Source organism: Euphorbia lathyris, chromosome 5, assembly GCF_963576675.1.
Source record: "Euphorbia lathyris chromosome 5, ddEupLath1.1, whole genome shotgun sequence".
In the NCBI taxonomy this organism is placed as follows: Eukaryota; Viridiplantae; Streptophyta; class Magnoliopsida; order Malpighiales; family Euphorbiaceae; genus Euphorbia; species Euphorbia lathyris.
The window spans coordinates 6837612-6859115 of NC_088914.1; the positions used below are offsets into that span (position 1 = coordinate 6837612).

Below are 21504 nucleotides of genomic sequence, written 5' to 3' on the forward strand. Positions count from 1 at the left end.
TACTCGATTAAACCTATAAATGTTTAGAGTAAAACTAAGTCAGTAGCTCAACCCTTACGGGGGAGTTTGCTAGGTATAATAGGTCAACTATCATGAGGGAGCTCAATACCGAGTTCCTCGCTGAATAGTTTTGCCAACATCAAAATGGGGGAGTTTGTTGAAACACCTTTCCATATAATTTTGATTTGACAAAATTGTTTAAGTATAATTGAAATACATATTCTAAACACACTAAGTTTAAATGCTTTGATTTATTCTACTAATGTGTTTGTTCAATGTTGAGTTAAATTGTTTATAAGACACAAGAATTAAAAGGCCCAAGCCCAATACAAGTGTCAAAGCCCAAGTCAAACAACTCAGTACAAGTCGGCCCGCGTTTGTCAAAACGTTGTCGTTTTGGACAAAACGCAACTCAGCGACAGAAGGATCTAGAAGACCTTCGGGAACAACTTCAAGATGAAGCTGCTGAGTAGACTCGACAAACGTACAAGACAGCAACTGGCTAAGGAAAACTTCCAGACAAAGTATTTCCTCTTTGGGTAAAGATCAGACGACACAGTATGCTGTCCAGTTGACTTTACCATAAAAGGAGAGACAGTCTGCTGAGCTGACCGAAAACAGAAGATACACAAATCTGATTGGCCGAGAGCTCTGAGCAAGTCAGGATGACAACGACAGGAAGCCGTTTCCCTCCACCGGTTATTTCGAAATTCGAAATGACCTATGCCCAGACGTCTCTATAAATAGAGTGCCATCAGAAGCTTTCAACTTACAAAACTTGATCAAGCCATTACGCTGACCAAATCTCTACGCAAAGTTCTGCAAGCAAAAAAGCAAAGCAATCTTACACTACATTCAATATCTTTTGTGTAAAAGTCTAGAGTGATTATTTAATCATCTAAGGTGTCTTAGCAAATCATTGTTTAGGACAAACACTTATCATTTCTAGAGATTAGAAAGGAGAGGCTGAGTACTCGGTTATAGTACTCAGCAAGAGTTTAGGATTGAGTAGAGGTATAGAGGAAGGTACTCTTGTTATACTCAGTTGCTAAGATTGTAAAAGGTTTGAGGCTCTACCTTTAAAGAGCTCAGTAGAGGATTTGAAATCTCGGAACGTGTTCCGGGGACAGGACGTAGGCTTAGAAGAAGCCGAACCTGGATAAATCTGCTGAGTAACGTATTTCTTACCTTAAACTCCTTATATATATTGCTTGCTTAAATAACCAAAACTGACCAAGTAAAAAGGTAAAGCTGAGTTGTGCGCATCGAACATCTGAGCTCAGGAATAGACTTTAAGTGCTATCTCCTGACTCAAGTCAAGAAACTGACCTAGTCACCAGTTGACTAAGCCAGTATATTGCTGATCACTCAGCGCCGCTGTTAAAACCTTTTCTCTTAAGAAAAGAAGTTTGCCCAAAATAAAGAAAAAGTTTAAATAGTTCCTAACCTCCCCTTGGAACTATACTTGCACTGTTATAAGGGACCAACACTAATATCATCACAAAGATGATGGAAAAAAATCATCATAACAAACCGGTCAACATACTCTATGTTTTTTTCATTTTTATTAGAGAAAAGTATAAAATATGTCGTGTGGTTTGATAGATTTGCAAAAACAATTCATGTGATTTAAAAATTTGTAAACATTAGTTATGTGCTTTGTATAGAATCATTTCGTTATAAAATTATTGTCGTGACTATTAACCCCAAAATAAAATGATTCAGAGCAATTAAAAAAACTAACTTTATATATTATTTAAATATAAAAACTGACTTTACAAATTAATTGAATCATAAATATCATTTATCAAAAAATTAACTCACAAATCATTTACCTACCAATATTATTAAATCAGACAAATATCTTTGTAACAATTATTTTCTCTATTTTGGCTGTCAAAAAAAAAAAAATTATTTTCTCTATTTTTCTCCTAGTTCTACTCATTTTCCCGTTGACCAATACATCCAGTCAACCTCACAACTGAGTCAACTCGTACCCCAACTCGAATCAACTCAGTCCACCTCAGCTTTTCACCCCTTCACTCCCACTCCTTTACTGAGTCACTGACACAAAAAAACCGAGCCCCTTTTAAACCCGTCCAAAAAAAGCCAACTGTTAGCCAGTCTCAGACTCACTCAGTACACCCAATTCTTCTTCTCCACTCCATAAATTAAAAATGGAGAAAAAAACCCCATCTTCTTCCCTGCTTCTTTTACTCATATCGGTGAGAAAAGTCTCGTCTCTTCTTTTTTTCTTGCGGTTTTCATGTTTACTGTTAAACTTGGCTTTTTTTATTTACACTGTGTAAAAAAAGGGGGAAAAGGAAGGTAATATTATTTTGCTAAAAATGGTGAAACTATGGGGATTTTGCGGCTGTGATTGATATAACATTTTGTGTATAGTTTTAATTAAGTGTGAAATGTGGAAGAAAAGATGCTTTTGCTTTCAATTTTCCTCGGGAAAGTGGAAATTGGAAGAAACTATTTCCGAATTCGATGATTTTATTTATTTTCATCCCTGCTGCAGAAGATATAAAAACCATTAATGGGGTAGGGGACCGGAGAAAAGATACAACTGTAATGTAGCTCTGTGTGTAGTTTTTTTTTTTTTTTGTTTGTTTGTTTGTTTCTTCATGTTCCGTATTTGGGTAAAATTGAAAATCAATTTAGATTTTTATGAACTAGGTTTTTCTTTTATTGGCTAGCTTTTCAAATTATTGCTTTCATCTTTCTCTTCAAGTAATTTTATGTGTTTTGTGTCCGTTTTCGTGTCTATTTTCGTTTGAAGGCTATTTTATGATTCGTCCATAGGGGAATGGTTATCCATAATTATCCCCAATGTTTTGGTAAATCTCTATCCTCATATATAGATCGGAAAAATCTCCCCCGGGATCCCATCAAGACAAAAGAGTATCTCCATTCCCGTCCCAATTCTGAAGATGTACAATTTTCCATTCCCGCGTCACAGAGTACTTTTTCGGAGACTCTTTTAATCAGATTCGGGGATGGGGAGTTGTTCCTTCCCCTGTCCTAAATATTTCGGTATATGAATCGGGGAAAAATCTCTCCATCCCCTTCATTGGAATCCCATTAAAACAAAAGGGTATCTCCATTCCCGTCCCAATTCCAAAAATATACAATTTTCCATTCCCGCGTTGTAAAGAACTTTTTCAGAGACTCTTTTAACGAGATTCGGGGATGGGGAGTTGTTCCCTTCCTCATCTCTAATTCGGTATATGAATCAGGAAAAAATCTCCGCTTTTCGCTCTCTTGGATTCCCATAGGGCATAAAGGCTATACCCATTAGTGTGGACCCTCTTATAAACCATTAATTTTTTGAACCCTCCCATCTCCATTAATGTGGACCCCGAACGGTAGGGATCGCTCTAGAGGGTTTAGGAAGGCTTGAGTACCCATTGATAGCTGAAAAACCCTGTTGTGAACTGGGTTCTAATTATTATTATTTTGTGTAAAACACGAAAAAATATGAATTTAGCTCCTATAAATCACGATAAGCACCCTTCCGTCCGCGCTCTTGAATCCCCATGGGGCATAAAGGGCATCCCCATTAGTGTGGTGGACCCTCTTATAAACCATTAATTTTTTTCAACCCTCCCATCTCCATTAATGTGGACCCCGAACGGTAGGGATGGTTCCAGTGGGTTTAGGAAGGCTTGAGCACCCACTGATCGTCAGAAAAGGAGGCTTTAATTTTATTTAATTTTATTTTTTTGGTAAAAAGACCAAAATAATATGAATTTAGCTCCTATAAACCACGATAAGCACCCCTCTAAGTGAATTCTGGAAATTCCAACCCTATTTCCAACTAATCACGATAAGCACCCTTCTAAGTGAATTCTGGAAATTCCTACCCTATTTCCAACTCTATTTCTTTTCCAATACTTTTTTATTCTCGACTGTCGATTATTAATGAATTATGTACTTCTTCAGGTCACCCGAGCCACATAAAACTTTGATGATTGTATGTCTAATTACCTATAAATAACAAGTGAGGCAATTACAAAGACAATTTACAAAACTTTTTCAAAATTTCTATGTGGGGGTGTTTTAATTAATTTCCATGAGGTGGAATTGAAAAGATGGGTTGTTGAAGAAAGTGATTAATTATTGTCCATTTGTTGTTTCTTGTTTATTGATGAATGTATGTGGGTCTTATTCAGGCCCTACTTCTCTGATATAGCCCCAAAGCTAATTCAATGCGAATTATTGAAGCTCGCCTCAACAAGGGTGTACGGATCGCACTTTGATAGATAGTAGTATAAAGGTGAAACATTTGGCTCTCTACTTGCACTTATTTCTTACTAGATATAAATAATTGGATAGAGGAACTGTTTGTTTGTTAGATGGGGTTTTTAAATAACGGTAAAAAAAAAAAAAAAAATTGAATTCTTTGTGAGAATTTTGTTGGCACAGTGATTGCAGGAAATTGGGGAACAGTTTTAGTAAAGATTAAAAGTTTGTTCTTTTTTTTTTCTATGGTGGAGAGTGTTTTGCAGGTCTAGATGAAGCTTTTTCTGAGATTTTGGGGAATCTGAGGGGGAATCTGAGAATTGAGGAATCTTTTCTACCTGGATTGAAATTTGTGGGCTGTATTTGAGTATGGAGATTGAAATTGATGTTTATGTCTGCAAAATCTTTACTGGGATTGAAAGGGAATCTCTTTTTGCTGCTGCTGCTGCTATTTTTTCTAGCTGCTCTGTTTGAATTTCAACTGTTTTAGATCAAAGAAAGAGGATTATAATTATGCCTGACTGACCCTTTGATTCAGTGAAGTATAAAGGTGAGTTCTTAGGTTCTTATGTTCTATCTATCTCCTGTTGAATTGTTTATTTTTTCTGGGTTTTTTAGACCCTTTAGTTGAATACTTGAATTCAACTAAAGGGTCTAAAAAAACCCTTTGATTCTGTGGAATTTCAGGTTGGATTTTCAGATAAATGTCTAAAAAAACCCTTTGATTCTGTGAAATTTAAGGTTGAGTTTTTTCTGGGGTTTTTGAGTTCATATGCTCTATCTACTGTTGTAATTTGAAACAGACAGATATTGCATTTGATTCACTGAGGTATGAACTTATTCAACTAAAGGGTCTAAAAAAACCTTTGATTCTGTGGAATTTAAGGTTGAATTTCAACTAAAGGGTCTAAAAAACCCCTTTGATTCTGTGAAATTTAAGGTTGAGTTTTTTCTGGGTTTTTTTTTTGAGTTCATATGCTCTATCTACTGTTGTAATTTGAAACAGATATGGTAGATATGAACTTGAATTGTTTATTTTTTCTGGGTTTTTGTAGACCCTTTAGTTGAATTCTTGAATTCAACTAAAGGGTTGAAAAAAAACCCTTTGATTCTGTGGAATTTGAGGTTGAATTTTCAACTAAAGGGTCTAAAAAAACCCTTTAATTCTGTGAAATTTAAGGTTGATTTTTCCGAGTTCATATGCTCTATCTACTGTTGTAATTTGAAACAGATATTGCATTTGATTCACTGAGATATGAAGTTGAATTGTTTATTTTTCTGGGTTTTTTTAGACCCTTTAGTTGAATTCTTGAATTCAACTAAAGGGTTTTAAAAAACCCTTTGATTCTGTGGAATTTAAGGCTGAATTTCAACTAAAGGGTCTAAAAGAACCCCTTTGATTCTGTGAAATTTAAGGTTGAGTTTTTTCTGGGGTTTTTTTTTTTTTGAGTTCATATGCTCTATCTACTGTTGTAATTTGAAACAGATATTGCTTTTGATTCACTGAGATATGAACTTGAATTGTTTATTTTTTCTGGGTTTTTTAGACCCTTTATTGAATTCTTGAATTCAACTAAAGGATTTAAAAAAACCCTTTGATTCTGTGGAATTTGAGGTTGAATTTCAACTAAAGGTCTAAAAAAACCCCTTTGATTCTGTGAAATTTAAGGTTTTTCTGGGTTTTTTGAGTTCATATGGTCTATCTACTGTTGTAATTTGAAACAGATATTGCAGACCCTTTGATTCACTGAATTCTTTCTGGGTTTTTTAGACCCTTTGATTCTGTGAAATGTAAAGTTGAATTCTTATGTGTTTTTAGACCATTTTGCACTGAAATTTCAAGTTGAAATTTTTCTGGGTGTTTTAGACCCTTTGATTTTTTGTTTTACTGGGTTTTTTGGAGCCCTTGATTCAGTGAAATATGAAATTGAATTGTGTTTTCTAAACCCTTTGATTCACTGAAATTTAAAGTTGAAAATTTTCTGGGATTTTTATACCCTTTGATTCAGTGAAGTCTAGAGTCGATTTTCTTTCCCGGGTTTTTCTAGTTCTTATGCTCTATCTACTGTTGTTGTTTAAAACAGATATGGCAGACCCTTTGATTTACTGAAATATAAAGTTGATTTTATTTTTCTGGTTTTTTTTAGTTTATGTTAGGGATATCACTTTCTGACTCGATAACACAATTTACAGAGACAAAGCCGCTTGACATAACCCGTTTATTATATCATATTTAATCATGTGAAATATGTAGATCATATAGCACGATTATGACACGGCAATCCATTTTCACGTTCCTTGTATTTGTATCAAATCTTTTACGGTTTTACTTGTTTCGATCTGTTGATTCTTCCGTGCTTAAATTTACAGTTTTCTTCAGCATTTCATACCTTTTTCAGTTTCGTCAATTGTCGCAGGATCTGGCATCTGTTTGATGATAAATTGTCGACGAGTGATTGCAATTTGTGTAGTTAATCTATGAGTCCCCTCTCACTGATGGAGTGGAATACGAAATCCCCCATACAGTGGGACTGGGAAAACCTTATAATGTTCAATTCAACAACAGCCGAAAACCCGAAAAAGCTAAGAGCCCCCGAGTGGGAAATTGAGGGAGAAAGAGGGATTGATTCTGGCTCTTTCTATTCATCCGGAAGTGGCGGTTCTGCCTCTGATTTAGGTCTTGCTTCTTTATCGAAGAGCTCAAAGTCTGTTTCCAACAATTCTTCCTCGCCCGGGGAAGTTAAAACCTCGAAATTCCCTGCTGAAGCCATTCCAGCAGATTCCAATGGTGGAAGAGCTGCAATTACAGCGAAACCAGTCGCTGTTTCTTCTGAATTTGATGCTTCTCTTGGCTCAGCAGAACCTTTGCTCGGTTTAAAGCTCGGTAAAAGGACATATTTTGAGGATGTTTGTGGAGGAAACAATGGTAAAACATCATCATTTTCTGTGATTCCTGGGTGTTCAATTTCTCCGACGAAGCGAACCAAGTCGGGTAATCAGGCCTCGCCGGTGATTCGTTGTCAAGTTGAAGGGTGTAACCTTGACCTGTCTTCCGCTAAAGATTATCACCGGAAACATAGAGTCTGTGAAAGTCATTCTAAGTGCCCTAAGGTTATCGTTGCTGGTTTGGAACGCAGGTTTTGCCAGCAATGCAGCAGGTAAAGCTCTAATAGTGTAAATTGTTTGTCTGAAGATTGGTCATCTTAGCTCGTCTCGGAACAATTTGTCCGGGATGAACTTTGAGTGTCAATTTGGCCCTTCAATTTGACTCACAGGATCAATCTAACCAAACTAATAGTATAAAAAACGGTGGTTATTTGTCTAAAGATTGGTCTATTTGATCCTTCAACTTAGCTCGACTCGGAACAATTTATCCAAGATGAAGTTTGAGCGTCAATTTGGCCCTTTCATTTGATCCACAAAATCAGTCTGTCCAAAATGAACTTTGGTTATCAATTTAGTTCACAATTCCACATTTCTAGGATAAGTCAATCCAAAATAACACGTGTCATTTCCTCATGGTGACATGTGTCATTTTGGACTAATTTGATCCCAAATGCCAGGTTAAAGGGCCAAAATCGATACCGAAACTTGATTTGGACTAAATTGATCCTATTAGCCAATTTCAAGAGCAAAAACTCTTATTTCGTGTATAATTGGTGTTTTTATGTGACATGTCATTTTGGACCTGATTGATCTAAAATGCCAAGTTGAAGGGCTAAACTGATACACAAAGTTTATTTTGTGGAAAAGTTGACTTTAAAAGCCAACTTGAAGGTTTTAACTTTTGGACTCAATTGACCACAATTGCCAAGTGGTTAGGGTTTCAAATGGGACGGGGTGGAGGTGGGGATGCTTCCCCCGTCTCCATCCCCGTCTAGATAGGGAATCCCCGTCACCATTTACGAAATGGGAAAAAGTTGTCCAGGCCCCGCCCCGCTTCTGTTCCTATCACTCAAATTCTAAATAGCATTTTATTGATTGAAATTTAAAATTTTATCGTATAATACAATTAGGTAATATAATCTAGGCAAAAAGCATAATTAAGTCTTTGAACTTTACCTGTTTTAGGATCAAGTCCCTGATCAATTATTTTTCCACAATGAGCCCATGATCATTGATTTTGTTATGGATTTGACCCTTATTTAACTTTTATGTTGAGTTTGGGTGGCACGCATCGTTAGGACGATTCGGCTTATTTACGTGGACAAATAAAAATAAGGATTTATTTATTAGGATAGATAGAGAGTAAAAAGTAACAAGAAATTACAAAAATTAATTTCCAGTAGGTTCTTCCAAACTTGGTTTTCTCCTCTTCCATTTTCTGATTTTCAGCATTAGAATCGCCAAATTGATCTTCTTCTCTCCCAAACTCGACAGGAAAAGTTAAATAAGGGCCAAATCCATAACAAAATAATTGATCAGAGGCTCAATGTGGAAAAATAATTGATCAGGAGCTTGATCTTTAAAACAGGTAAAGTTCAGGGGCTTAATTATGCTTTTTGCCTATAATCTATAAAACATTAGTATACTTGATACAAAATGAATACGACAATTATAATTCATAGTAATAATACATCAATCTACCAAATATATGTATTAAAAAAACCAATATAAAATTAAACATCTAAAGATCCATATATTTTAAGAATCTCCATGGAGAAACCCCGGAGGGACATGGTGGGGATGGGAGATCTCCGTGGGGTGGGGATAGAGCGCAAATGGGGATTCTTTGCTGCGTCGGGGACGGATCATTCCCGCCCCATTCGTAACCCTACAAGTGGTTGACTAAATTGAGGGTTAATTACATCTGCAGTCCTCGTATTATCAGAAATGGAACAAAATTGTCATAACACTTTAATTTTTAACGAGAAATCTCTTGTTTATTATCAAAAAAAAAAAAAAAAGAAATCTCTTGTTGTTTAACAAAAGTCAAATAGTGAGGCGTTTTTAGTTAATTAAGAGCTATGGCAATTCCGTTCCATTTAAGATTGAACTATATAGCAATGTTCCTTGTTTAATGATTTGGGTTACACACATGAAGGTTCCACAGCCTAACGGAATTTGATGAAAAGAAGCGAAGCTGCCGTCGGCGTCTTTCCGATCACAATGCAAGGAGACGCAAGCCGCAGCCTGAAACTATCCAATTGAATCCTGCAAGGCTTTCTTCATCGTTTTCTGGTACTGATTTTGAACTCTGATTTTTTTTTGTTCATCATGAAGAATCCTATAAATTTCTCATATTCTCTTAAAAATGCAGTTTGTGAATCTTTTTGCGTTACTAATTTAGTGGCGGAGCTAGGGAAGAGGGTTTGGGGTGCAATTACAGCATCTCAGACTCTTTTTCGGGTCACCTAGAACCACTCCTCTCACGGTGGATTCGGGTGGCCGGGAGCGCCACGGACCTACCGTGCACCCCTTTCCGTCGGTCACTAACTGACATTACTGATCAACTTAAGTCTTCCAGTCAATTTGTTCCAGAATTCAGTATCAAAGCCTTTTCGGCCTTTTGGATTCAAAACTTGGCCACGCCATTTATTAACGAAATCTTAACACATGGTAGACTGGACCTATGTTGTACATAGGGCTAAACGCGGATCTTGGAGATTCTTGAATTGGACCACGTATCCGAATAAAAAGATCAAGATTAGATTGAACTGTTGACTTTTTTTTAGGATCAAACCGAATTGTTGTGTTGACTTTCATTAAGTACAGTTCTTGATATTTCTCTTTATCGCTTAGGGTTGAGCATGAATATTGGAAATTCTTAAACCAAACCGAATACCCGAATAAAAGGATCCAGAATTTGATTGAATCGTTGACTTTTTCTCTAGGACTGGACCGAATTGTACCTTTGACTTTTCATTAGGTGTGCAATTCTGGAGATTTTCGAATTCTCGAATTGTACTGAACTGATTAGGTTGCAAACGGGGTGGGGGAAAATTTCCCAGAGGCGGGGATGGAAATGGGGACAATCTTTCCCCTTCGGGGACGGGAATGGGAATTCCCCATCTAGATAGGGACAAGGATGGGAGAAGAAGTACCCGTCCCCACCCCGTCCCATTTGCAAACTCAATCTCACCCTAGTTGTACATAATTAAAGCCAAAGTAAAAAAATTCGGGTCAATTGGTTCATGATACCTTACAAACAGTTCGTTTGGTTTCTATGTTCAAGTTTTGGCACATTTGGTCCTTATATTTGATACTATTTATTATTTTGATCCTTTATTCCAACTTTGGCACATTTAGCTCCTGTATTTAGCACAAATTGTTATTTAGACACATTTATCTCAATTTTGATATATTTAGCCCTGCATTTGATATTTTTTCACAAGATGGTTGTCCTGAAATATAGCGATACTAACATTATGGCCCTTAAACTGCATTTTCTGATATAAAAATCTTGAACTTTACATTCTTTAACATTGAAGTCCAAATCAACAAAAAACAATAAATTAAAAATAAACGAAATGATTATTTAAACAAGTTTGACTACATCACGGACTTCTTTCTTATCCGTGTCACCAAAAATTATGCCAAATACCTATTTTATTACCCTCATCATTTTCGTTAATTTTTTTAATGGGTTTTTGTTGTTGGACGATATAGAATGTAAAGTTCAAGAATTTTGTGACACGACACGAAGTTTAAGAGCCAAAATGCTAGTAACGTTATAGTTCAGGGGCCATGAATGTAATTTATCCATCATTATTAGGAAAAACAATTTGCACTAACCTGAGTTATTATAATTCCTCGAAACTAGGTGTGGCAATTTCTAACACGATTTACATAGACAACCCTCATATCGAACATGATTTTGACACGATAAACCGAATTGTGACACTAATTGGCTTTTGTTTCCCGTGGCAGATGAGAGGCAACGGATGAGTCTTGTTTGGAATAGGGCTCAGCTTGTTCATGCCAGGCCTAATTCAAGTTTAACAATGGAAGGATCATCATCTAGTTCGAAATTCACAATTACGAAAGATTACGTGCTGAAGCCTGCAAAAATAGGTCAACTGAATTTGCCTTGCAATGAACTTTCGCCTTCCATTCCGATGCATCATCATGATTCCAAGAGCTTGTTGCCATTCAAACCCAAAGTCAACACTGCTGAGGTTCTCAACCAAGGTTCGTTATACCTTCCGTGAATAAAACGCCCGCTATTAATATTAGGGTTAATTACATATAGATGCTCTGTGGTTTCGCCGATATGTAGTTGCAAACGCAACCCTGTGGTTTGCAAAATTTTGCATTTGGGTTCACTTTGTCAGAATTTGGCTGATAACGATCTCGAAATGAAAATTTTCAAGAGTTAAATGATATTTTAAGCAACTTTAATTTTTCAACTTTTTAGGTTTGAGGTCGTTTAGGTGTTGTTTTTTATGAGAGAGAAAATTAATGTTTAGAGAGAGAAAACTCCAAAAAATGATTATTTTGAAAAATAAAAAATATGGTTCTATAATAAATATGATACAAAACAACTTTAATTCTTGAAATTTTTTATTTTGAGGTCGTTATCTGGCAGAGTAAAAGAAAATGCAAAATTTTACAAAACACACAAGGTTGCGTTTGTAAAGAAAAATACTGCAGGTACCCATCTGCAAATCCGTGTAACCACATGGTATCTACTTGTAATTAACCCTTAATATTATAGTTTCTAAACTTTATTTCGTGAAATAAAAATTCTTGAATAAAACTTCACATTATTGTAACTTGGTATAAGGTATTAAAATAGCCTTAAGGTTTTTTGGAAAGTGTTAATTTAGTCCTAACGTATAAAATCGCACCATTTTAGCCTTAACGTTTGTGAAATGCTACAATTAGCCCTGGATGACGAAACTTGATGCCTCAATGTTTGTGAAATGATACCAATTTAGCCCCAAGTTCCGTTACTATAATTGCACCATTTCACAAATATTAAGGCTAAAATTGTGTTATTTTATACGTTATGGCTAAATTGGCACTTCTCCAGAAACCTTGAGGCTATTTTGGTACCTTATCCCTTGATACGTTGACGTCCGAATCAAAGGAAATGGGCTTAATATATAATTACATACCTAAACTTGTAACCCTTTGCTATTTGGCAACATGTACTTATACTTGGACCTTTCACACACCTAAACTTGTAATCTTTTGTCGTTTGACGTCCTGAACTTGTCAATTTTGGGCGTCTATAACTGAGACCTTTATTTTACTGATTTAGCAAAATTCAAAAAATTCTACATTGCATTAGACCTGGAAATTATCGTGTTCGAGTCGTGTTCGTGTCGTGTCATTTTCAGGTTCGTGTTAAAAAGAGTAACTCAAACCCAACCTAAAAACTTTTGTGTCACAATCATGTTAACCTGTTCAGGTTAGTGTCGTTTTCGTGTCATGTTTTCGGGTTACATGTAATTTTGTTATGTATATATATATTAATGATAACTTTTAAAAATACAAGAAGATATCGTACTATTTTTAAATAATTTATGTCATTTTTAGATTAGTATGTTAACACTAACTATCGAAAAGTCCGCTAATATCATGTTAGTGGTCATGTAATGTATTTATAACAATTTAAGAGGTTCGAATCATATTTGCAAGTAATAATTATAATTTTATTATCATTATTAATAAAGTGACATATAAAAACATGTGAGAATATAACAATAATTTTAAATATTCGTGTCATTTCGTGTTGTTTTTGGGTTAGCGTATCAACCCTAATCCAACCCAAAAATTTGCGTGTCAGATTCGTGTCAACCCAAAAATGACATATTACCTACTAACCTAAACCCAAACACTAAACTTGCGTGTTGTGTAATCGGGTCGTGTGTTCATTATCAACCAAGGTTTGTTATGGTTTCTGAACTTTATCCTGAACTATAGCTCTACTAACATTATGGTTTCCCGAACTTCATTTCGGGGCATAAAAGTTCTTACTGTTGTAACTTTGAAATCCACATCAAAGGAAATCGGCTTAATATATGATTACGCATTTAAACTTATAACACTTTACTATTTGGCACATTGTACTTATACTTGGACGTTTCACACGCTTAAACTTGTAAATTTTTGCCGTTTGACACCTTGAACTCGTCAATTTTGGGCCTCTTTGACTGAGACTTTTATTTGCTGATTTGGCAAACTTCAAAAAATTCTACGTTGTATGCCGGATCAAATTTGAATTGTGCCAAATCAGTAAATAAAGATGTCATACGCCCAAAATTGACAATTTAAGGTACCAAACGGCAAAACGTTACTAGTTTAAATTTTTGAGATGCCAAACAAACGACAAAAAGTTACAAGTTTAAGTGTAATAATGTTAAACAGACCGTCTCTTAAAAACCTGTAAAATCGTATTGTCGTATCAGAAACTAACCGTTACTCTAACTTCGGTGCAGGGTTAGAAGAATCAATAATCTCGAGCAATGTGGATGCAACACAGGACCTTCATCGTGCTCTCTCTCTTCTGTCAACCAATTCATGGGGTTCAACCGAACCGAAATCATCCATTCAAGCCACCATGCCTCACTCTCAATCTCACTCTCACTCGCACCCTGTTCTTCACGGTATGCCTCAACAAAGCATGCCGCTTTCTTCCCCGGATTATTGGAGAAGTACCGAACAACAACAATCTTCCGAGACTCGAGTTCATAGCTTGACTTCACACAATGATACCAACAATTACTTTCAAGAATTTCAGCTGCTTAGATCTCCATATGACTCTGACTTCTACTCTAGTCACTTGAACTGATTGCTCGGGAAATTCAATCACGGTTTTCGTCTTGAGGAGCTCACTCTCAAAGGTAAGATATGTTTCTTGTTAATCATTTAGCTTAGTCAGAACTCGGTAAATTGCATCGATAGTCACTTAAGCTTGGACGATAAATTATACTCATGGTCATTCAACTCATGCCTCGATATAAAAGTCACTCAATTTTGTGTTAACCTGTTAACTTTCTATTGTAAAGCCGGTGGAAATGTTATTTTAAACGACTTTATTTCTTGTGCTTTTTGCCTTTGTGCGTGTTGTTTGATTAAGAGAGAAATTTTCAAAAGTGGTGATTTGAAAAATCGAAAACGTGGTTCTAAACAACTTTTAACTCTTGGGTTTTTTCTATTTTGGAGTCGTTTACTTTAATAAGAGACTTTTATTTTAGTAATAGAGCAAAGTTGAATGACTTTTATGTTCGGTTTTGAAGTTGAGTAGCCATCGTCTTATTGAGAGAAAAGTTGCGTGACTTTATGTCCGATTTTGAAGTTATAAATTGACACCTTTAAATTTGAACTTTATATAGTTATAAATTGACACCTTTAAATTTAGGGATACAAATGAGCCGAGCCGCTCTCAGCATTCGGCTTGATAAAAGCTCGACAATGTTCGACTCCATTTATAAATAACCTGAGTTTGAGCATGGTGAAACTCGGCTTGAAAACTCGCAAGCATGCTCGGTTACGAGTTGATGAACAAGCTCGATTATAATGTTCATGAAGAGGCTCGTGAGCAAGTTTGGTTCGATTGTTTGTTTTTCTAATATTAGAAATACTTACGTGGTTTTGTTTGAAATTTTAGTATTGTAGGTTTCAAAACTTATGTAGCTTTGTGTCAAAGGAATTTCAAATCAACATAATTAATAAGTTGTTCGCGAGAAAAGTTCGTGAACAGAATTAACAAGATGCTCTCGAACATAGATCGTGAACAAATAAACGAGCAACTCGATAGCAGTTCTCATGAATAAAATATCAAGCTCAAACTCGTGAGCAAGTTTGGTTCGATTATTTTTCTAATATTAGAAATACTTACGTAGTTTTGTTTGAAATTTTAGTGTTGTAGGTTTCAAAACTTATGTAATAGGCCTAAGTTTTTTTTGGAAGTATCAATTTAGGTTCCACGTACAAAACAGCACTAATGTAGGCTTAACGTTTAAAAAACAGTACCAATTTAGGCCTCAATAATGGAACGTGAGGCGTCATTCATATTACTCCGTTAAGTTCTGTTCCATTTCGTTATCGATGCCTAAATTGGTACTCTTTTTTAAACGTTAAGCCTACATTGGTGCTGTTTTGTACGTGGAGCCTAAATTGATACTTTTCTAAAAACGTTAGGCCTATTTTGGCACCTTATCCCATATAATTAGTGAATTGTTCGCAATCAAAGTTCATGAATAAAATTAACAAGATGTTCACGAACATAGATCGTGAACAAATAAACGAGCAATTTGATAGCAGTTCATGAATAAAATATGGAGCTTAAACTCGTCAATTTTCTAATGACTAAACATAAACAGTCCAAAGCTCGGTTCGGCTCGATCACAGAAGTTGTGAATTTGTCTAATGGTGTGATTTTTGTATTTCAGGACATGGAGGGAATTTCAACTAAATGAATTTTGAGGTTGAGCAATTTCAAGCTACTTATCATTTTATTATAATTAATCACATTATTAAATTAGTCTAAATTTGAAATTCTTCTGACAATTAGAAGGGACTGTAAACTATGGGAAGTGGCATATATATATATTTTTTATTTAAAGATGCTGATGAGAAAACGCTTAAAACGGGTTTATTGGGGACTTCATCGGAGATCTCTGTGAAGGATACTCGGGAAAAGACGGGGATCCTCGACTTTGCCTCCACCCTAACTGTTGGGGATAAAGCTTATCCCCGTTCTCGCTCTTCGAGGACTTCTGTTGAGGGATTCTCCGTCTCTGACAAGGCGGATCCCTCAATCCGGATAGGGAATTTCTGCCTCGGACTACAAACCTAATGTTGAATTTAGATATCCCATTTCACGAGGGATTCTCTGTCTCTGACAAGACGGATCCCTCAATCCAGATGGGGAATTTATGTCCCGGTTTACAAACCTAATTTTCAATTTAGATATCCCATTTACCTAAATTAGGGAGCTGGATATTCCTAAATTGGAGATTTATACGGCTCGTTAAATATATGAGGTAATTCTCCTTTGTGAGGTAACTTTTGGAGTGAGTATGACCTTTATTTACATGGTATTGGTCGGGTTGTAAATGAGCGGAGCCGCTCATGAGCGGCTCGATAAAAATTTGACTGTGTTCGGTTCGATTTATAAATAAGTCGAGCTTGATCATGACGAAAACTCAAAAGCTCGCGAGTAGGGATGGCAACGAGTACTGTATCCGTGGGTACCTTATACTATCCGACTTTAATGGGACTACCCGTACCTTGTATAAAAGGGTATGGGACCAAAATCATTACCTGTTAGGGTAATGAGACGGGTATGGAAATCCCCCCTAAGGTACTCGGTACCCTTACCTGTTATCACTCTTTTATTTATTAAAAGATATTGTTTTTTTAGATGTAATTGTGAGATTTGAACCCGAACTTTTTGTTTTTAACCATTGAATGATATCACTAAACTACTTTATTATTGATTAAGGTTCAATTTGTTCAATTTTTAGATGGATGATTTATTAAATTTATACTTTGTTAAATTTATACGGGTATGAGAGGTCACATGTTCGAGTCTTAGGAGCGGCCTCTTGCCAAATAAATTGGCAGGGGAAGGCTTGCCCCCAGTACACCCTTATGGTGGGACCCTTTCCCGGACCCTCGCTCAGCGGGGACGCGTAGTGTGACCGGGCCGCCCTTTATACTTTGTTAAATTTGTATTAACGAATTGTAATATTTTTTGTTAAATGAGACGGGTATGAGATGCAAAAAGTATACCCGTTAGGGTAAAATGAGAGATATAGCTAATTAAAAAATAAACGGGTAAGAGGTTGGGTTTGGCACTACCCGGTACCATACTCGTTGCCATCCCTACTTGCGAGCAAGCTTGATCATATGTTCATGAACAAACTCGATTATAATGTTCATATGAACCGATTTGTGAGCAAGCATTGTTAGATCGTTTTTTTAATATTATTTTTATAAAGGGAGAAATATAAAACTACGTAATTTTGTGTGGGATTTTAGTTTTACAGGATTTAGAACTATGTAGTTTTGTGTTAAAAAAAATTCAAATGAAAGTAATTAATGTGATGTTCACAAGCAAAGTTTATGAACAAATTAACAAGCTGCTTGCGAGTAGAGCTCACGAAAAAAAATAAACAAGTTGCTCATGAGCAGGTCACGAACAACGAATAGGATGTTAAGCTTGAGTTCGTCTTTTTTCTGATGAGCTGAACACGAACAAATCAAAGCTCGGCTCTGCTCGATTCCAACCTTAGGTATTAGGCTTTATATTCAATATTTAGCGGTTTATGGATATTTGTTTCATGTTACAGATGGTTCCAGGTGTATGGGTGTGAGGGATGTGCTAGTTATTTTATATTGCTTAAGGCTCTGTTCTTTTTTATTGAAATTAAGTAAATTGAATTGAATTGAACTGAATGCTACAGAACTAAATACTATTGAATTGAAATGAATAATATTAGATTTTAAAAATAGCAATAATGAAAGTAAATAAGCTTATAGTAATATTGTTTTAATTTTAATAGTAATAATAAATAATTATAATTATAGTAAATAATGATAAATTACTGAACTGAATTGAACTGAATGTTATTGAACTGAAATTACTGATACTAAATTTAAGTGTCAAAAAGCCTAATTGAGGTATCTGAAATGGCCAAACAAGTGGTAAAACATGTGTTTTCGTGTCATTTGGATTTTATTTGCTGTCTATTTACACATTTGGATTTTATCTGATACTTGTTTTGTAAATTTCGGTTCCATGATGTACAATGAAAATCTCGTTCATTTCGGTCCTACATTGGATTTCGACTTCGCTCCCCTTGCACTTGACAGAGCATTTAGACTTGTTTAAATAGCTTATTTTGAATATTAATTTTTCATTAATTATTTATCCATTTTAAGTTTATAATATACTATTAAAAAAATCTCATGACATATAATATATTAACAACAAACTTTAAATTATTCAAAACTTCATTTATTCATTATATATATATAAGCTTTAATAACAGTGTAAAATTCTTACTTTATCATTTTTAAAACAAATTATGTCCAAATTGATTTTGGTACTTTATTGATTTTGATATGTCATAAATTAAATATTATTCAAATTATAAATCATGCTATAAACACTAATAAAAAGGGTTAATTTAAAATAAACCCTGTGATTTCACATTTTTTACAGACCGGTATCTGTAGTTGGTAAAATTTTCATTTTTTCAAATTTGACTAATGACCTTAAAATAAAAAAAAAAATCAAGAATTAAATGATATTTTAAGCAACTTTAATTCTTCAACCTTTTAGGTTTGAGGTCATTTAGGTGTTGTTTTGTATGAGAGAGAAAGTTAATGTTTGGAGAGAGAAAACTCCAAAGATTGAAAAATACAAAATGTACTTCCATAGTAAATAGAGAAAATTATAAAATTGGATCAAATAGGAGACCCCATTTACATATTTAGACCAATTACCCAACCTACTATATCTAGACTATATTACTGTGACTTTTTCAAAATACCTCAGACTTTTCATCTTCCTCTTCCTATCTACGTTTTTCCTTCCTATCTATCCTTTCATGTTCCCCATTTTTTTTATATTGAACTCATCACCCTCCATTTTCTTCATCATCATGACTGTCTCTTGTTCCTCTCTTTATCTCTTGGTTCTTCATCTTCCTGTTTTTAGGGAATTAAGTTATGGTTCTTCAACTTCCTGTTTCTTTTTGTCTTTTTGTTTCTTTCTTCTTGTGCGAATCGAAGGCATCGTTATTCGGCGTTATTCTGCCTGTTTTTCTGCGTTTATTATATGGTTATTATCGATTTCAATGGTAAAAGACGGAAATAATGTAAGCATCTACTGTTTCTTTCATCTTTTTCCTGAAAATGGCTTTGCGAAATGAGTTTTGCAAAGTCTGCGAAGAAAAAATAGGCTGAAAATGACGCTTTAGCTTCGCAGAAAACGATTATGTGAAGTCTGTGAAGAGAAAATCATCATTGTTAACATGATTTTTCTCTTCGCAGACTTCGCATAATCACATTCTACGAAGTAAAATCGTTCTTTTGGGTTAATTTTCTCTTCGCAGACTTCGCGTAATTATTTTCTACGAAGCTAAAACGTCCTTTTTTTGGTTCCATTTCTCTTTCAAGCTTGCCAACACACGACTTAATTTTTGTGAAGGTGGTTGAATACAAAAGCATCAATCACAGTAGGCGGTGTGCTTGGTTGTAGGGGAGGTGGTGTTCTAGGTTCCATTCTTATCCAAAAGGATGCTTATTCCGCCGATTTTTCTTGCTTCTGTAAAGTCTGGAAGCATTCCGAATTTTCTTACATCTAGTTCCTTCTGCTTTTAGGATTTAGGGTTTGAATTACTGTTGCAATCTTGTTGTAAATTTTGATAATGTTATGATTTTAATGTTGTTATTGTTGCAATCTTGTTGTAAATTTTGATAATGTTATGATTTTAATGTTAGAACTATTGTTGCAATCTTGTTGTTATGGTTTGAATGTTATATATCACTTCGCATATTTCGCAATTTGCGAAGGCTGCGTAGATAATACTGGTTCAGAACATGACTTTTACTTCGCATATTGCGAAATATGCGAAGTAAAAGTCATTATGTGAATTAGTATTACCTTCGCAGGCTTCGCATATTGCGAAACATGTGAAGTAAATTTCATGTCCTTAAGTATTCTTACCTTCACAGACTGAGAAATTTGCAAAGTCAATTTCATGTTCTTAATGAATATTGTTTTCGCAGGCTTCACATATTGCGAAATTTGCGAGTCAGACGGAAGGGAGAAAGAAGAAAGAGTAAGAAATTTGTATGTGTTATATATATATGAAGGGTATTTTGAGAAAGTCACCAAAATATAGGGTTGGGCACGGTTCAGTTAACCGGTCCATTAGGCAAAAAAATTAACCGAACCATTATCAACGGGTTTTTTTAACCATCCAAACCGAAACTGGTCCATATCAATCGGTTAACCACATAACCGGTTAACCATTAATTTTGGTTAGGTTTTCCGGTTAATGATTTTTAACCAATTCTCACTAGTTAACCAAAAATCAACGGTTAACTATAATTTTTACCCAAACCTAAATTTTTAAATAATATTAAAATACACATAATTTAAAAAATTCAAACGAAACGAATTCATGTAAAAGTTCAGAATTCAAACATAGTACCGAACTAAAAAACAATCCATTAAGTTTACATTTAAAATATAAAGAAATATAAATAATATTTCGTAAAGTACTTATTACAACATAAAGCAGTATAATATATGTTATATATTTATATTAATCTATGTTATAATCTATTTATTTATATTAAGCAGTATAATCTATGTATTTATATTTATATTTGCCTTGCCTTTATCGTCAAATGGACTATATATTTTTTTAAAATTTATATTTATTAAACGGTCCGGTTAACCGTTAACTGCGGTTTTTAAACACTCTAACCCAAAACCGAAACCAAAACCAGTATCTATCTATTTTTTTAACCATTAAGAAAACCATTGGTTCGGTTAACCACTTTTTCCGGTTTGGATTACCGGTTTGACCGTTTTTTTGCCCACCCCTACCAAAATATAGTCTAGATATGTAGTGGATTGGGTATTTGGTCTAAATATGTAAATGAGTCTTCCATTTGACCGAGTTTTGTAATTTTTCCTAATAAATATGATACTAAACAAATTTAATTCTTGAAAATTTTCATTTTGAGGTTGTTATCGGTAAAATTTGGAAGAATAAAATTTTGGCCAACTATAGATGCCAATCTGTAGAAAATGTAAATCTAGAAGAGCATTTATTTGAAATTAATGTAAGACATTTTTTATAGGTGAAGGGTTAAATAATAATTTAAGCCTTTATTTTAGTAACACTTTGGACGTGAGACAGCTATTTATATACTTGAGTCAATATTCAATGGTCGTCCTCACTTTTGATCCCTTTCTATTTATAATTTAGGGTAATTAATTTATTAGTCCCTATATTTTGATAAAATATATTGTTTAGTCCCTGTTTTTCCAAAACACACGGTAAGGTCCATAATCTTTTTTTTAGTGAACTGTTCAGTCATTCCGTCTGTTTGTTAGATTTTTTACCATTTATAAATTCAGAAATGACTAAATTACCCTTTACTATTTATCAGTTAAAAGCAATTCACACCTCTATGTCTTTCTCTCACAACTCGTGCTCACAAAAAATGGAGAAATGATTGAATCTCTAACCCATAATCGAATTATCATTCATGCTCACTCTTCCTATTTGAATTGAAGGTAAAAATCAACTCAAATCTCTCTCGCTTACTCTT

The 21504-nt window shown here is 34.7% G+C and overlaps 1 protein-coding gene across 4 annotated transcripts; it reads left to right on the plus strand.

Moving 5' to 3' along the window:
- Window positions 1-4041: 4041 nt before the first annotated feature.
- LOC136229947 (squamosa promoter-binding-like protein 2) lies at window positions 4042-15774 on the plus strand. 4 transcript variants are annotated; one of them, XM_066018808.1, is made up of 7 exons: window positions 4042-4285; window positions 4506-4801; window positions 6669-7409; window positions 9296-9432; window positions 11122-11382; window positions 13638-14042; window positions 15594-15774. In XM_066018808.1, the coding sequence occupies exons 3-6, from the start codon at window positions 6730-6732 to the stop codon at window positions 13988-13990; spliced, it is 1431 nt and encodes a 476-aa protein (XP_065874880.1). In that variant the 5' UTR covers window positions 4042-4285; window positions 4506-4801; window positions 6669-6729; the 3' UTR covers window positions 13991-14042; window positions 15594-15774. The 4 variants fall into 4 exon arrangements, with proteins under 4 accessions (XP_065874880.1, XP_065874881.1, XP_065874879.1 ...); XM_066018809.1 differs by having other exon boundaries at window positions 4518-4801; XM_066018807.1 differs by lacking the exon at window positions 4042-4285 and having other exon boundaries at window positions 4306-4801; window positions 6651-7409.
- The last annotated feature ends 5730 nt before the right edge of the window (window positions 15775-21504 follow it).

Excerpts from the sequence above, each read along its gene's own strand:
- LOC136229947 (XM_066018808.1), top strand. The coding sequence starts at position 6,730 with ATGAGTCCCCTCTCACTGATGGAGTGGAATACGAAATCCCCCATACAG. Across the intron at positions 7,410-9,295 it reads TTTTGCCAGCAATGCAGCAG|GTTCCACAGCCTAACGGAAT; the intron begins GTAAAGCTCTAA and ends ACACACATGAAG. Across the intron at positions 11,383-13,637 it reads TGCTGAGGTTCTCAACCAAG|GGTTAGAAGAATCAATAATC; the intron begins GTTCGTTATACC and ends ACTTCGGTGCAG.